Source organism: Lithobates pipiens, unplaced genomic scaffold (genome assembly GCF_037356315.1).
Source record: "Lithobates pipiens isolate NorthernLeopardFrog02 unplaced genomic scaffold, aLitPip1_a1.2 Scaffold_16, whole genome shotgun sequence".
Lineage (NCBI taxonomy): Eukaryota > Metazoa > Chordata > Amphibia > Anura > Ranidae > Lithobates > Lithobates pipiens.
Genome location: NW_027507748.1, coordinates 529,178,456 through 529,196,352, shown reverse-complemented (window position 1 = coordinate 529,196,352; position 17,897 = coordinate 529,178,456). Strand labels below are relative to the sequence as shown.

Genomic DNA, 17,897 nt, shown 5'->3' with positions numbered 1-17,897 from the left:
GACTATAGCCACTGTAATCCAGCCCAAATCGCATATTACTTACCGTTTAAAGAAACTTTTAAAAACGTGTTTCCAGGGATTAGGCAGCGCCATCTTAAGTATTGTTTTCTGAGTCCACAGTGGAGTGTATCTTACATTGAGCACTTCCTATACTGTTAACCAAGCCTCCTTCTCAATCCAACATTTCTATGGCAACCCTCCTTCCCTGTTCATAGCTTACTTGTTTATTTCATCGTATTTACTTGTGCCAATGTCTAATGTCAGATAAGCTGATAAGACTGCAGTAATGGCCAAGTTTAGACTGTATGTGAGGTCACGGTGTGTAGGAGGAAGCTCTGAATGATTAGCAGAGTTCAGGGTTGTGATGTAGGAAGTCCTGATAACACATAGATAAGCACATAGAGTGTGCTGTAAATCAGGGGAGATCTGGGCATGCTCAGTGACTGCATTCTACAGAACAACAAGAATTACAACAATACTAAGCAAGTAAGGAGATATCTACAAGCAGTGTTCATTGGGGTTTTTTTTATGCAGATTTACATGGGACAAAGTTGTGGGGGAGGGTTTACAACCACTTTAACATGTTAGGAGTGGAGGCTGGAAGAGGGACCAGGGAATGTAAAATATAAACAGATTAAAACTTCAGCATGTATATTATTAAGCTTAGCATTGCCTATTTATTAAGCAAGATATTACCTGCTCCTTCATATTAGAAAGAAAAGCAAATGTCTGAATGCCATGGAATGCAAGCCAACAGACAGGCATTCTAAATAACAAGACAGTAAATTAACTTAGAAAAAAATACTTTAAAAGTAAGAATATTGCAGTCATCGGTTTAATTAAAGTACAATAGACTGAAGAATGATTAGCAGACACTGCATTCACATGCCTGGAAAAAGTGTAGACTGTAGACAATCAATGACCACTTTTCTCGAATAAAGTTTTTTTTTTTTTTATTGGACCGGCAAGTCGTCCCTATTTCACCTTGCAGCTAAATCAGGGCTTGCCAAATTAGCTTAGAATCTAGGAGCCAGCTAAAATAGTTAGGAGCCAGTTTTTTTTTAACAAAGCTAATTTGTGTTACGAAGGAGGTCTGGTGCTAGTATTATTGCTCTCATTCCGGTGTGCGCAGTGATATGTAACATGTGTATAGCAATCAACATTTTCAGGCATAGGCATCCCTGAGTATGAGTTTACATTTGTACTTGTATATGTGGGAGTGGGCCTCAATTTATTTTTCTTTGTGGGGATTATGTGCTTACGTGTAACTTTCATTTTTTACAAATCAGAAAAAGAAAAAAAAATATTTTTACTTAAAGCTTTACTAAACGCAGGAGCCTGCATTCACTATGTCTGGTCACATTCATTTCTCACCATAGAGGCAAGGGGTGGGGGGAGCAGATGCAGCATCATTTTTTTTTTATTCTCTTTTAAGCTGATAACATACAATTCTAATTTCTCATGTTTTTATTGAACACACCCATTGAGCATTCAAGGTGCTGAGGAAAAAAAGAAGCGAACCTCTTGGTGTTAATAGCTGGCGGAGCCTGCTCTGGCAGCCATGACTTCAAGCAAGCACTCTTGGTAGCTCTGGATCAGATCTGCACACTGGTCAAGAGGATTCTTTGATCATTTCGCTTTACAAAACTGCTTCAGCTCAGACTCATTTGTAGATTGTCTGGTGTGAATGGCTCTTTTGAGAACATTCCACAGCATCTCTATGGTGTTAAGGTCTGGGCTCTGACTGGGCCACTCCAAAAGGTGCATTATCTTTTTCTGATGCCAGTCTGTGAAGGAATTACTTTGAGAGTCACCGTCTTGCTGCATCACCTAACTTTTACTAAACTTCAGATAGACAGCCACCCTGACATTATCCTATAGGATGTTTTGGCAAACTTGGGAATATATTTTCCCCTTGTTTAAAGCAAGTGTTCCTGCCCTAATGCGGTGAAGTAAGCTCCAATCATAATGTTCCCGCCACCATACTTCACTATTGGGATGACGTTTTGATGTTGGTAAGCTGTGCTTTGACATACAAAACTCTGAGTATTTCTACAAAAACATTTCAACTTTTGTTTCATCAGTCCACAAAACATTTTCCTAGTAGTACTGCAGGTTGCCAAGGTGCTCTTTGCCAGACGTTGGGCATAGAGCAATATAGGGCAGAGGCTTTCTCTGTGGTGTTCTGTCACAGACAATCTTAAAATGTTTTGAGTGTCAAGTAGAACTAACCGACACCTACAAACTCATTAAATTGTTGGACTTCAGGTGTGCAAAACTACAGACTCCAATTGGCTTTTATTTATTTAGTTCACTTACTTTTTCATCCAACACTATGAATGTTTAATGAGCGAGTTCAAAAAGGTTAAAGTGCAACTTTAGTCAGAAAATGAAGTCATGCTAGATTACTTTGGGCTGGCCCCTTTTGCATGTTTAGCTATGTAAAACATTAACCAGTTGCCTACTGGGCACTTTTACCCCTATCCTGCCCAGGTCAACTTTTCACACTCTCACACTTTGAATGACAATTACACGGTCATGCAACACTGTACCCCAGGCATGTTTAAAGTCAGGGCTGCGGGCCAAGTGCGGCCTGCGTTCTAGTTTCAAAATAGCCCCACTGGTAATTGGGATATATATATACATACATACATTTATGGAACACATGTCTACTCTTCCCCCCTTCTCGCTGTGACCTGGAAAGCAACGTTTATGACATCACTTCCGGGCCACCTGTCACTTTCAACCACTAGCATAGCCAGGAAGTAAAAAAAAAAAAAAATTCAAGTTAGACATACCGGTAACTTGTTTTCTAGGAGTCTTTCAGGACAGCACCTGAGATCGTGGCTCCTCTCACTTCACCATAAGAAACACCCAATCCACCAGATTAAAAAGGAGGCTTCTCCCCACGGCTTATCAGTTGTAGCAGAGTACCTCAGGCCAAAGTTGGGACACAATCAGAATATGGTTAGTCACAGCATACACAAAAAAATAAAGGGTAGGTTGTTGCTGTCCTGAAAGACTCCTGGAAAACAAATTATCGGTAAGTCTAACTTGAATTTTCCCTAAAACGTCTTTCAGGACAGCACCTGAGAGGATAAAAGAGGCTTATCCACTAGGGAGGGACAACAGCCTGCAGGATCTTTCTGCCAAATGCCTGATCACCGGCTGACAGAAGATACAGTCTAATTATGGACAGAGGTTGGGCAGCATGACCAAATAGCCACCTTACAAATTTGATCTGGGATGGCACCAGCTTTTTCTGACGGTGTAGTGGTCAGAGCTCTAGTAGTGTGCTCGTATTCCCAGCGGGGGAGACAAACCCAACTGGGAATAAGCTTCCGAAACAGCTGATTTTAGCCATCTAGCAACTGATCCCTTTGATGCTTGGCTGCCCTTTTTGCTGCCAGGAAAAGTGTCAGAAGACCTGAAGTCCCTTGTTACTTCCAGGTAATGCAATAGAATTCTTCTCACATCCAAGTTATGGAATAAATTCTCCTTTTTCCCTAAAGGGTTAGAACAAAAAGTTGGCAAGATGATTTCCTGCAATCTGGCAAGAACTGATGCTACTTTAGGAAAAAACCCTGGATCTGTTTTTAGTATAATCCTATCTGGGTAAACAAAAAAGTTATTTTACTGACAGAGCATGTAGTTCACTGATTCTTCTTGCGGTTGTAACCACAACTAAAAACACTGTTTGGAATGTTAAATCCCTTAACGAAATAGTCTTGCAAGCCTTCACAAAAGAAACCTTTTTGAACCATTGCAAACTACTGACAGGTCCCACTTAGGAAAATGTTTAGTAGGAGCTGGCCTGGACCTAGCAAGTGCCTTAAAAAATCTTGTAACCAAAAGAAACTGAAGAAATTGGTCTTTTTAGGTATACCCTCATGGAAGCCACTTGCACTTTAAGAGTGCTAATTGCCAGACTTGTCTGCGCCACTTTGTAGTAATTCCAAAACTGACAATATATTCCACAGTTTGGTTTGGTGAATGACACCAAGTGTTGTAGACATGCCAAACTTTAGTGTAAACATCTCTAATGATCTTCTTCCTACTAGAGTAAAATGGATACAAGAGGTTCTGACAAACCTTTGATCCTTAGCAGCTGCTCCTCAGATACCAGGCGGTGAGGCTTAATCTGGCTATATCCGGGTGGTATACTGGGCCTTGAAGTAAATTCTGTCAGAGGAAGCTGCCAGAATGGTTTGACCGTCATTTGTAGAATGGTGGAGTACCAGGCTCTTTTTGGCCAAAAACAAAGTAATCAGGATTACAGACTCTCCTTTTGTATTTTCCTTAATACTAGTGGAATTAGCTGGAGGGGGGGGGGGGGGGGGCAAAGCCCAGTTAAGAGTTCCAGGGATGTGCCAAGGCCTCCATCCCTAGCGAACCGATGTCTCAGTGTAGAGAAAAAAAATTGAGGGAGCCGGGTGTTATTCTCTGATGCAAAAAAGGTCCACTTGTGGACACCCCCACATTGAGGTGATCACTACGTTTAGTGTGCACTTGATATGCACTGCTGACAGGGAGAGTAAATGATTCTCTGTCAACTCTGGGATTTCCATTGCTCAGGTATGCCACGGCAGTGGCATTGTCTGAAAGAATCTGCACATGGGACCCCTGGAGGTTTGGAGAGAAGGCAGCCAATGCTAAGGTAACTGCTTTTAACTACCTCCAGTTTGAGGACCTTCCCGCTTCGGTTCGAGACCAAATCTCTTGTGCTATATATTTTGATCCCAGTTTGCCCCCAATCCCCAACGGCTGGCATCTGTCATCACCCTTCTTTCGGTTGGGAAAGACCATAGGTCCTCTTGACCCTGGTGGGGAGCTTTACTTTTCTGTCTAAGGTTTCTGGGCTGTGATCCCAAACTTTTAAGAGAAAACTCTGGAGGGGCCTGAAACGGAGCCTTGCCCAATGAATGGCTGGTATTGTCGAGGTTAAGGTTCCCAGTGCTGACACAACCTTTCTGATTGATACCTCCTGGTTTGTAGCATGGCTGCTACATTCTTGACCTCAATTTTTTCTTCTGGAAGAAAGATTTTTGTTCTACCGAATCTTATAACTTAGAAACTGAACCTGCTGAGCTGGATTGAAGTTAGATTTTTCTTTTTAGGTTCACGATCCAGCCCAAGGTTTCCAAGTGACTGCAGGCCTCACCCAAGTCTTCTTGTAATTTTTCTCTGCAAGGGGCAAAGAAGAGGAGGTCATCCAGATATTGGATTGCTGCAATCCCCTGAAGATGGAGAGGGGCGAAGGCTTTGGACATTATTTTAGTATAACATTGTGGGGCAGATGAAAGCCCCAAGAGGAGGCCCTGAATTGTAGGTGCAGCACCTCATTCATCATATTTATTGTCAGCCTGAGGAATCTTTGGGACCGAGGGGCTTTCGGAACAGATATGCATCTCTTAGGTCCATTGATGTCATGAAGCATTCCCTGGCTAATGGATTTCTGACCATAAAGATGGAGTTCATGCAAAATCTCCTGTACAGGAATGACCTATTTAACGGTTTTAAGTTGAGACCAAAGTTTACTGACTTTTTTTTTTTTTTTTACATAAAAATGTGGGAATAAAACCCTGATCATGCTCCTTCGGAGATACCTGAATCACAACCCCCTGTTGCATCAGATCCTTTAGCAGGTTCTTCATAGCTAAGGCTTTTGTTGTGTCCCTTGGCAGGTTTGTTACAAAGTATGTTTCTGGAGGTTTATCCGAAAGCTATATTTTGTATCCCTGGGCCAGCATGTCTATAATATATATTGGTTTCCTGTCATGCTTACCCAGTGCGGAAGGAATTCCCAAAGCCTTCCTCCCACCAGCAATGAAAAGTCATTGCATTTTATTGGCTGGTGCAGGAGGATGGAAAAGGACATTCCCTCCGCTTTTGCCCCTCTGTACCGACCAACTCCTTATCTTCTCTTGTGGCTTACTGCCTGGTTCCTGAGTTTGAGGTTGAAAAAGCCACTTTAACCGGCTGCTTTTTCTTCTTAATGGGGAAAAAGTTTTTTTTCAGCTGTCATATCTAGCACAGAATCTAGATCAGGACCGAACAAAAGATCTCCCATAAACACAAATCCACAGTTTACTTTTTTTTCCCCCAAAGTTTTTATTTGAAAATTTTCACAAAACGAAAAAAAACAAAAAAAAAAAACATAAAAAGGAAAAGTTAGGCAGAATGTCATACAGTGAGACTTAGAGTATAGAGAGATATGACATTATCAAACTAATGCACATAGGAGAACAACAAACAATCCAAACAATCCTAAGTGCTAAGTGCAGGGTAAAAAGGTGCTGTTCCTCTTTCCCCGAACACCTCATCTGGGATCACACAGTTTAATTTTTAGATACTGCATCCCCTGGCCAGGTCTTCAGCCATGGGGCTCTCCTGACTGTGTCAATTAAGGCCGTGGATCTTGCTGACATCCTAATTGATTCTGTGGATGCATCAGCAATGTAAACTACAGCTGCTGACAGGGTCGAGAAAGTCATCTTGCTTGGGTGAATCCGCTATAATGTGGGTTTTTAGCTGGTTTAGCCAGTATTCCATGTTTCCATAAACGCAAGTAGTAGCCATAGCAGGTTTGAGATTGCCCATGATGGATTGCCAAGCCTTCTTAAGCTGCTGAGCCATCCTTTTATCAATGGGGTCTTTTAGTAGCCCCATGTCCTTGAACGCCAGGTCAATTGACCTGGACACTTGGGAAAAGGCTGCATCTAGTTTAGAAACCTTATTCCAAAGTGCCCTCTTGGGAAAGATTGCTTTCTCTCTGGTTCTATCCATTCTCTTGATGGCTTCAGAGATTACCGAATGCACTGGGAAAGTGAAAATTTTGTTTCACCAAGCCCTGCGTACATTTGGTCATGCAGCTATCATACTTTTTTCTCTTCACCTAAACCCAATGTGGCATAAACTGTTTTCAACAGACCGTCTACTTGTTCTAAGGGCAGTTTGTATTTTGAAAGGCACATCTTCTGCCCCTTCCTCCTCCAAGTCTTCTTTGGAGTAAGAGGGTGAGTGCTCCCCTTGGGTAGGAAGACCGACCTCAGCCTCCACCACCAGGATTAATTGCAAGCCTTGAGAGGATCCTGAAGTTGCCAGCTGACTCAGCGATGGAGTGAGAGAAGAGTGGAAAGACTAGATGGTTGCATCTAGCTCTTTCTTAACTGAAGTGATTAAATCGCTGCATGCAGAAGAAGCTTCTTCCTTAACTAGGAAGTCAATGCATGTTTGACACAAAGCCTTCTTCCATCTCCCAGGTAACTTTGATTTACATGAGGGACACTTCTTTTTAACCACTGAATCAGAGCTCCTAGCCTGCCAAAAAGACAAAAAAATATCCCAGTGAGTCAAACCTGTCTCCTAATAGGCTCGCCACAGGTAGTTAAACACCGAACTCCATGTGCCCAGACAGAGCCCAGCCACCAGGGGGAACAGAAACAGAAAGGCTTAACAGTATATGGGGCGGATACCCCTTACCTGGGCCTTGCTGGTGCCTGTCCCAGTTGCTTTCGCCACCGACTCCATCGTGGTGTTGTATGTGGCTTGGAACAGAGGTTCCTGACTTAAACAGTGCCACTGCGCCAGACTGGAACATAGGCACCAGATCTGCTCCTCCCCCTGCACTATTTCTGGCGTAGTAACGCCACGTGCCTGCTCCACGGCATAGCCCCTTGTCAGATACCTCACTTCGTCCAGCCAAGTCTCCACTCTGCCACCCAAAAGATGGCAGTTTGCCTGTAGCGCCAACCAGGCGGGGAAAATAAACCAGCGGACGGCTGCTGCCACCTAGGCAGTACGAGCTCTGCCTGAGCTGAAGAGGGATAAGAAGCCCACTTACCAGCCATCCTCTGATGCGGTGTGGAGGCAAAAAAAAAAAAAAAAGGAGGAGTATGCCTGGCCTCTCAGGACAGCACCTCAGAGACCTGACTCCTACTAGGTTTTCCCTTGCCAGAGGAAACACAAAAACAGGCGAGCTGTGGGGAGAAGCCTCCTTTTTAATCTGGTAAATTGGGCATTTTTCTATGGTGAAGTCGGAGCAGCCACTCTTTTTTTACACAAATAGAGCTTTCTTTTGGTGGTATTTGATCACTACTGAGTTTTTTTATAAATGAAAAAAAGACCAAAGATGTTGTAGTTAAAAAAAAAAATAAAAAAAAGCATTTTTCCCTAAACTACAACATCTTTGGTCTTTTTTTCCATTTATAAAAAAACTCAGTAGTGATCAAATACCAACAAAAGAAAGCTCTATTTGTGTAAAAAAAAAAAAATAAATAAAAAAAGACAAAAAATTTGGTTCAAAGTTGCCTGACTGAGTAATTGTCATTGAAAGCTGAAAATTGGGTTGGTTAAAACCCTTTTTTTTAGAGGTTCTGTTATAAAAGTTTGCACAATAGTACTTTTTCTTCATAAATTTTGGCCAAAATTTATACTGCTAGATTTCTTTGGTAAAAGTAACCCAAATCAGTGTATATTATTTGGTCTTTGTGAAAGTTATAGAGTCTACAAGCTATGGTGACAATCACTGAAAATTGACCAAACACCTGATGTATTGAAGGCCTATAATTTCTTGAGACCCTAACAAGCCAGGACAGTACAAATACCCCCCAAATGACCCCCTTTTTAGAAAGTAGACAATCCAATGTATTTAGAAACAGGCATTGTGAGTTTTTTGAAGTTGTAATTTTTTTTTCCACAATTTGCAAAATGAAGATTTTATTTTTATTTTTTCCCCTCCCCACAAAATTGTCATATTAACAGGTTATTTCTCACACAGAGTATACATACCACAAGGTACACCCCAAACACATTCTACTACTCCTCCTGAGTATAGCGATACCACATGTGAGACTTTTACACAGCCTGGCCACATAACACAGAGGCCCAACATGCAGGGAGCACCATCAAGCGTTCTAGGGATATAAATTACACATTACATGTTTGGACTACCTCTTACACTTTTGAAGGGCCTGGAACACCAGGACAATTGAAACGTCCACAAAATGACCCCGCTTTGGAAAATAAACACCTCAACATATATTCTATGAAGCATAATGAGTCTTTTGAACATGTCTTTTTTTCTGCAAGTTTGTGGAAAGAAAATTAAAATGCTTTTTTTTTAACACAAAGTTGTCCATTTAAAAGATATTTCCAACACGTAGCATGTAAATAGCAAAAAATACACCCCAAAATACATTCTGCTATTCCTCTTGAGTATGACGATACCACATGTGAGACTGAGCACGGAAGAGCCAGGGATGGGTGAAGCAGGGAAGAGCCAGGGATGGGTGGAGCAGGGAAGAGCCAGGGATGGGTGGAGCAGGGAAGAGCCAGGGATGGGTGGAGCAGGGAAGAGCCAGGGATGGGTGGAGCAGGGAAGAGCCAGGGATGGGTGGAGCAGGGAAGAGCCAGGGATGGGTGGAGCAGGGAAGAGCCAGGGATGGGTGGAGCAGGGAAGAGCCAGGGATGGGTGGAGCAGGGAAGAGCCAGGGATGGGTGGAGCAGGGAAGAGCCAGGGATGGGTGGAGCAGGGAAGAGCCAGGGATGGGTGGAGCAGGGAAGAGCCAGGGATGGGTGGAGCAGGGAAGAGCCAGGGATGGGTGGAGCAGGGAAGAGCCAGGGATGGGTGGAGCAGGGAAGAGCCAGGGATGGGTGGAGCAGGGAAGAGCCAGGGATGGGTGGAGCAGGGAAGAGCCAGGGATGGGTGGAGCAGGGAAGAGCCAGGGATGGGTGGAGCAGGGAAGAGCCAGGGATGGGTGGAGCAGGGAAGAGCCAGGGATGGGTGGAGCAGGGAAGAGCCAGGGATGGATGGAGCAGGGAAGAGCCAGGGATGGATGGAGCAGGGAAGAGCCAGGGATGGATGAAGCAGGGAAGAGCCAGGGATGGATGGAGCAGGGAAGAGCCAGGGATGGATGGAGCAGGGAAGAGCCAGGGATGGATGGAGCAGGAAAGAGCCAGGGATGGATGGAGCAGGGAAGAGCCAGGGATGGATGGAGCAGGGAAGAGCCAGGGATGCAGTATAGATGGGCACGGATGGAGCAAGGATGAGCCAGGGATGGATGGATCGAACATGGATGGGCACATATGGAGCACGGATGAGCCAGGGATAGATGGATGGATGGATGTTACATGGATGTACACAGATCAGCACTGTGGGAACTCCAGAGACAGCCCACAGCACTGCTGCACCCGGCTCCCCCCTCTCCTTGCACACTGTACCGATCACTGTAAGGAGAGGGGAGGAGCTGCTCTGGTTTGTTGGCAAGTGATCTCTCCATCATTGGACGGAGTGATCACGTAGTAAAGGGCCGCTGTCACTGGCCCCTTACCCTGCTCTGTGAGGCGATTCTGGGGGGATGTCCATGGATGCCCTCCCAGGATAAGACGACCACGCTGTAGCTGTCTTTCGGCTATGGCCCGGTCAGCATTTGGTTAAAGGAAAAAGAAAAATTTGAAGGCCCCCCCCCCTCCACATATACGGACATACAAATGTAGACACATGCTTTGGGGGCAGCTTAAAACTTTGATTGTGATACAAGTTACATATTGTTACGCATGCCGGAGTGAGAGCAATAATTCTATCACAAGACCTCCTCCGTAACACTAAACTGATGACCTATAGGGGACTTCTGGAGCGTTGCCTATAGAAAATATAGGGTACTGAATTTTGTTCTCCTTTCACAGTTGCAAACACATTTAAGGTTTGACTGTTGGGTATTTATTTACTCCGTGAAACCTCATCTTTTATATTTTACCAAAAATTTGGGTAGTTTGTTTTTGTTGCCCTTAAATTCACTTTTGTGTGTTTCTTAAAGAAATTTTGCATTTCCTAGACCTTTGCGATAATATCGTGTGACATAAAAAAAAAAAGTTAAATCTTCAAGCCTAAAATTTTTTATTATTTTTTTTTTGTTAAAACTGCAAAAACTGCACTGGCAAGGTTAAAATGCAGTAATACACTGTTTCAACCGTGCTATGCATATGCCAAGTTGCTCTATAATTTTTGGTACTGTGCCGAAAATGTGGAGGCCGATCTGCTGACAGCCTAAAGATTTATTGTGTTATTGATTATGATCACACTAATTTTGGTAGCATAATTATTAATGTGGAATGTATGCTCCTTGCTTAACAACATTTTTATCAAGTTGTCAAGGGTCAAGTCCCACTTTAAGCAAATTGTATTTGTCTACCGTGATGTATATACCGTAGTTTTAAGCAAATTGTATTTGTCTACCGTGATGTATATACCGTAGTTTTAAGCAAGTCCTAATGCTCAGTTATTGCATAATTATAAAAAGGAGGAAGAAATAAAATATAAAAACTACTACTGATTAAGTATTGTGAATCTATTTTAGATGTATTGATTTTGCAAATTATAGCAAAATCTAGCATGTGCAATTCATCTGTGCTGATAAAGTCTAAAAAAAAAAAAAAGACAGTAATTGTACTGAATAAAATGTTGTAAAAATAGACACACGATTGAAAACCAAATCATTAGGTATTTTGTAAGTGAAGGCAGGCAAAAGGTATGTCCTTGCAGGCTATACTGGTTATATTGGTTTATAAACTGAACAGAAAACATCTTAAGGCCATGTCATACTAATTAGCTGTAGCCAGTAATAGAATTGCGTAAAGCCAATTTACCTTCTCCAATGTCATTGTTCTCTCAGTGGCTGAACCAGCAAGATAACACTCCATCGTTGCTCACTCACTTGTGAGCAATTCACACATATTTGACACAAGATCATGGTGTCACAGAGAAGACCGTGCAGAAATCAACTGATGAGAAGTCACCTGGGAGAAATACTCATTTTGGTGCCTTTTATTTAAATTGCTTGCACTTTTGCAGAAAGTAGTAATCAGTTGTTAAAAAATAAACATGGACACACAACACTCTAATCTGCAGAGAACTACTCAAAAAGCAGCATACAATGCGATTTCAATATAACTGTGATATTAACCAGGACACAGACACCACAAAAATGTTACTCTGCCTTTTTCAGATGACATAATCAATATCTGAGCCTTATATGAAATTGTTATACAAAATAAGACAATTGGCAAGCATTTTCTTTTACAGTATTTAACTACTTGTGGTGAAGCTTCCAGAGGGATATCTTACCGTGAAGCTGTTATTCACATTTTTTGTACTTGACTCAGCGACGCTTGCATCTGACAAGTCAACCTCATCAAATATGAGAGACTAAGGAATGACAAGAAACAAAACAAAACAAAAAAAAGTGTTTTTGATTAATCATCAGGCAAGAAATGCAAAATTTCCTGTACCGATATACAAGTACAATATACCAATGAAGGAAAAATTTCTCTATTACATTATACTTTTTCAATTGACTAACAAGTAATCTGTTATCTCATGCAGAGAGGTGTTGAAGGAAGAGCTGTTCTCCTAATGTAGCAGAATTATCTAGAGAACAATATCATTGCTATGGGCAATAATTAAATTCTGCTTGGACAATAAGTATAACTCCAGCTCTCCCCAACCCCCCACTCCCAGCTAACTTTGCTAAGTTTTTTTAAATTTTGAACAAGGATCATTTTGCAGGTGTATGAAATCCTCCAATAATATAGTATTATCTACTTCTCTAAATCAAGCCTTAATAGTTAAATTTTTCTTTGATTTCCAATATTTCCGGATTAGTATTTTTGCATTCAATAGAAATGGAAAAATTATGTTCTATATTTCTTCCTTGGTTAGCTTGGTTACCTGTAGTATGAAACAGACAATGCCAGGGGCCCAACTTCAAAATTGCTAATCTTGATTAAATTTAAGATTTTTTTTTTCCAGTATAACCGAATAGAATGGCAGTGCCACAATATATGGGTATGCGTTCCCCAGCCCCCACACTTCCTCCAACATAGGGATGATAACACATCTGGGTTAAACTTATGCAATTTTGATGGAACATAGTACAGCTTAGTTAGCAGTTTAGAATTAATTTATTTTATCCTTATTTTAATTAAGGTGGAATACATCTACCGTATATACTCGAGTATAAGCCGAGATTTTCAGCCTCTTTTTTGAGGCTGAAAGTGCCCCCTCGGCTTATACTCGAGTCGCCGCTGTCTGACTGCTCGATCAGCGTATCGAGCAGACAGACGGCGGACATTAATTTTCAAAAGCCGCGCCTCCTTCTCCGCCTCCGCCTGTGATAGGCGGAACACTGAATTTCCCAGCAGTCAGTGTTCCGCCTATCACGGACATCCGCTCATTCTCATACTACGGACGAGTATGAGAGGATGTCTGTGATAGGCGGAACACAGGCTGCTGGGAAATTGAGTGTTCCGCCTATCACAGGCGGAGGCGGAATTTTGAATTGTAGAATGGCCGCCGAGAAGAGCGGCGATCCATCGGCACGGGACGGAGGAGGCACGGCACGGGACGGAGGAGACACGGGACGGAGGAGGCACGGCACGGGGGAGGCACGGCACGGGACGGAGGAGGCACGGCACGGGACGGAGGAGGCTCGGGACGACGGCGGCTCGGGACGGAGGCTTGGGACACAGGTAGGCTGGACACACACACAAGGCTGCACGGACACACACACACACACACACACACAGGGATGGATGGATGGATGGATACACACACACACACACACACACACACACACAGGGATGGATGGATGGATGGATGGATACACACACACACACACACACACACAGGGATGGATGGATGGATACACACACACACACACACACACACACAGGGATGGATGGATGGATGGATACACACACAGGGATGGATGGATGGATGGACACACACACAGGGATGGATGGACGGACACACACACAGGGATGGACGGACACACAGGGATGGACAGCCATGTCTCACCCTCGGCTTATACACGAGTCAATAAGTTTTCCAGTTTTTTGGGGGTAAATTGGGGGCCTCGGCTTATACTCGGGTCGGCCTATACTCGAGTATATACGGTAATTTATAACCAAGTTTTAAAACTTCTGGGAGGAATTGACTGAAATGGTGTTCCCAGCTCACCAAAAGACATGAGGTCTCAAGATCAATTGGGGTCATCAACATCCTGTATATATTAGATATACCATGTCTATTTAGCCCCCCTTGGGCCACAAGTCTTTCCCATGGGATGAGAAATGGAACAAAGGTTTTGGGCAGAGAATCTGTTGCCTCCATCTCCAGACATCCCATGGTGAGGAGCCATACCTACCTCGTAGTTCTAATAATGAGAAAAGGGCATTCCCATACAGAAAGCCTTTTGATCTCAAGCAATCTAAGGAGGTCCACTTTAAATGCATCTTATTTTCCTTCCCTGACAAGAAGTAGTTTGTGCCTGAGAGTTGTGTTCCTTTTGTATAGGTTATCCCAAGTTGCGAAAGTCTCCACTGTAATGGGGGCCAGATCCTTAGACACACCTCTATTATTGCTTTTGCAGCCAGACTGTCTAGCTCAGTGTTTCTCAACTCCAGTCCTCAAGGCGCCCCAACAGGTCATGTTTTCAGGATTTCTATTATTTTGCACAGGTGATTTGATCAGTTTCACTGCCTTAGTAATTACCACAGCCGTTTCTCCTGAGGGAAATCCTGAAAACATGACCTGTTGGGGCGCCTTGAGGACTGGAGTTGAGAAGCACTGGTCTAGCTCAAAGATAACCCACTTATAATTTACCTCTAATTGTGGCCATTTTTTATAGGGTATACATTGTACCCAATCTATTATTCACACCAGCACTGCTGCTTTAGGCCTCATGCACATGAGACGCAGGTGAAAACTCTGCTCAAAAAAGGCTGAAACGCACGTTTAGAACCTCGCGTTTTGCCGCGTTTGCATGCTGCATTTAGACGCGTTTGCGTTTATAAAGATAACATCATGTAGACCCTCCCCAAGCTCTCAAAGCATGTTTTTTTAACTATTTCTGCTATTTTGATCAGAGTGAGCAGCAGCAGCATAGAGAGGAGTTGTACACTTGCATTTGCCTCTCTTTCTGTGGTATATATTTTGAAATGGATCCCATATTGAATATATGTCAGGAAATGCTCCTGATGTTGCTCTTAATGAGACGGCAACGTCGTCGCAAATTTCGTGAGAGGTCCAGAGTCATAGCTCATCGATACTGGTCCCATCAGTTGATGGGACAGCGAATGTCCATTGGATATTTCACAAACATGTATGTGCAGCTGCGTACCTACACTGACAAGCTTTTTAATTTTAGCCGGATGTCCATTGTCACATTTGATCTGCTCTTAGAAAAAGTACGACCTGGTCTGACATTCGTGGACACCAAATATGAGAAACAGTGTGTCACCAGAGGAACGTCTGTTGGTAACGATCAGGTATGTGTATATATTTATAAAATATATTTATCTATAGATGTACAGATGAATTTTTTTCTCTGTCCTTTATTTTTTTTAACATAAAGTCTATTTATAGCAAATTATCCAATTTTTTAAAATATCTAAAATTTTCTTGTGGCAATTTTTAACATGTTTTCATTATTTCTAATATAAAACAATATTAAAATAGTTCATTATTTATTTTTTAATCTTAATATATGTTTTTATTCATTTTTTCTAGTTTCAAATTGTTTTATTTAAAAGCAAATCTATGTTAATTAGATTTTTTATATTTGTTTTAAATTTATTTGGCCAATTTTTTAATATATTTTTATCGTGAAACATGTATTGATTAATATATTTTAATTCTTTGCTGCTGTATATGGTAGTATATTTTATAATGCCTTATTAAAATATCCAGAATCCTAACCCTAACCATTCATCCTAACACTAACCACTAACCCTAACCCCTAACAGCTAACCCTATCCCTTACACTAACCCTAACCCTAATCCAACCCTTAATCCTAAACAATAACCCTAACCCTAACGGATAACCACTTACCATAACACCCAACCCTAATGACCAAATTACACTGCCGCAGATGGTCACAGTCGACTTTGAGGCCATGTATCTCTGATGCAGAAAAGTGCATGACATGACATTGGGGTTCCTGGCAATAATTGGCCCCAAGATTTGGGCGCCCAAAGTTGGGTCACAAAATGTCATTCTCTGATGTAGAAAAATGCATGACATTTTGCGACCCGACTTTGGGGCCCCCTATCTCGTGGTCACTTGGTGATAGGAACCCCAAATTTGGATATGTTGTAGTGCTAGATCCACAGTGTCTGCATACCAAAATGTCATTCTCAGATCATATTTCTGAGTTTTCAGGTCCAAAAAAATTGGGTTCCTTTAAAAACGCATATAAAAACGCAAACGCGGCTAAACGCGGGTGCCGCGTTTTGCATCTGAAACGTGGAAATTTCTGCATCTGAGCCCATTTTTCTGCTTCTGGAAAAACGAAGTTAAACGCAACTGCATAAAAACGGCAAAAAACGAGACTGTGTGCATGGACACATAGGATAACATTGAATGAGTTCAGGGGCAGTTGAAAAAGTGTCTAACTGCCCCTGAACACGCATTTAACTGCGTCTCGTGTGCATGAGGCCTTATGGTACTTAATCTGGGAGAGACAAACCTGTTCATTTGGATCGATCTAACCGTTTCCTTATAAGCAATTGTTCCTAATTTTAACGACAGTCTGACTGGAATGGCATCAGCTGATTGGAGTAAAGCCAATGTAGCACCAATATTTAAAAAGGGCCCAAAATACATCCCTGGGAATTACAGACCAGTTAGCCTAGCATCATCTTCACAATAGTATGCAAGCTCTTGGAGGGGATGATAAGGAACTATATACAAGATTTTAGTAATGAGAATGGCATCATTAGCAGTAATCATCATGGATTCATGAAGAATCGTTCTTGCCAAACCAATCTATTAACCTTCTATGGGGAGGTGAGTTGCCATCTAGATAAAGGAAGGCCAGTAGATGTGGTGTATCTGGATTTTGCCAAAGCATTTGACACAGTTCTCCATAAACATATACTCTACAAAATAAGGTCCATTGGCATGGACCATAGGCGGAGTACATGGATTGAAAACTGGCTGCAAGGGTGAGTTCAGAGGGTGGAGATAAATGGGGAGTACACGGGTGGCGTGTGTTGTCCCCCGTGGTTCTGTGCTGGGACCAATCCTATTTAAATTTGTTCATATACTACCCGGAGGATGGGGTAAACAGTTCAATCTCTGTATTTACGGACGATACTAAGCTAACCAGGGCAAGAACATCTCTGCAGGATGTGAAAACCTTGCTGAACAAATGAATGGGGTGGGCAACTACATGGCAAATGAGGTTTAATGTAGAAAATTTTAAAATAATGTATTTGGGTGGCAAAAATATGAATGCAATCTATACACTGGGGGGAGAACCTCTGGGGGAATCCAGGATGGAAAAGGACCTGTGGGACCTAGTAGATGATAGGCTCAGCAATGGCATGCAATGTCAAGTTGCTGCTAACAAAGCAAACAGAATATTGGCATGCATTAAAAAGGGAAAAAGAGGATCAACTCCAGACATAAAACAATAATTCTCACACTCTACAAGACTCTGGACTCTACTGGAAATGGAGCAAGTACAAAGAAGGGCAACAAAGCTAATAAAGGGCCTGGAGGATGTTAGTTATGAGGAAAGGTGGCAAGCACTGAACTTATTCTCTCTGGACAAGAGAGACACTTTAGAGGGGATATGATTTCAATTTACAAATACTGTACTGGTGACCCCACAACCGGTATAAAACTTTTTCATGGAAGGGAGTTTAACAAGACACATGGCTACTTATTAAAATGAGAAGAGGTTGAACCTTAAACTACGTAGAGGGTTCTTTACTGAAAAAGCGGCAAGAATGCAGAATTCCCTTCCACGGGAGGTGGGAGCATCAAGAGTTTCAAAAAAACAATTAGATAAGCACCCCAACGACCACAACATACAGGGATATACAATGTAAT

At 42.3% G+C, this 17,897-nt stretch overlaps 1 protein-coding gene across 2 annotated transcripts in view; it reads right to left on the bottom strand.

The window, feature by feature from the left end:
* The window catches only part of DGKH (diacylglycerol kinase eta), a 363,187-nt gene that overhangs the window by 235,435 nt on the left and 109,855 nt on the right, over positions 1-17,897 (bottom strand). For both annotated transcript variants that reach the window (XM_077483186.1, XM_077483187.1), the window contains exon 3: positions 12,125-12,205. In XM_077483186.1, the coding sequence (XP_077339312.1) occupies positions 12,125-12,205 (81 nt within the window). The remainder of the gene's footprint in view (positions 1-12,124; positions 12,206-17,897) is intronic.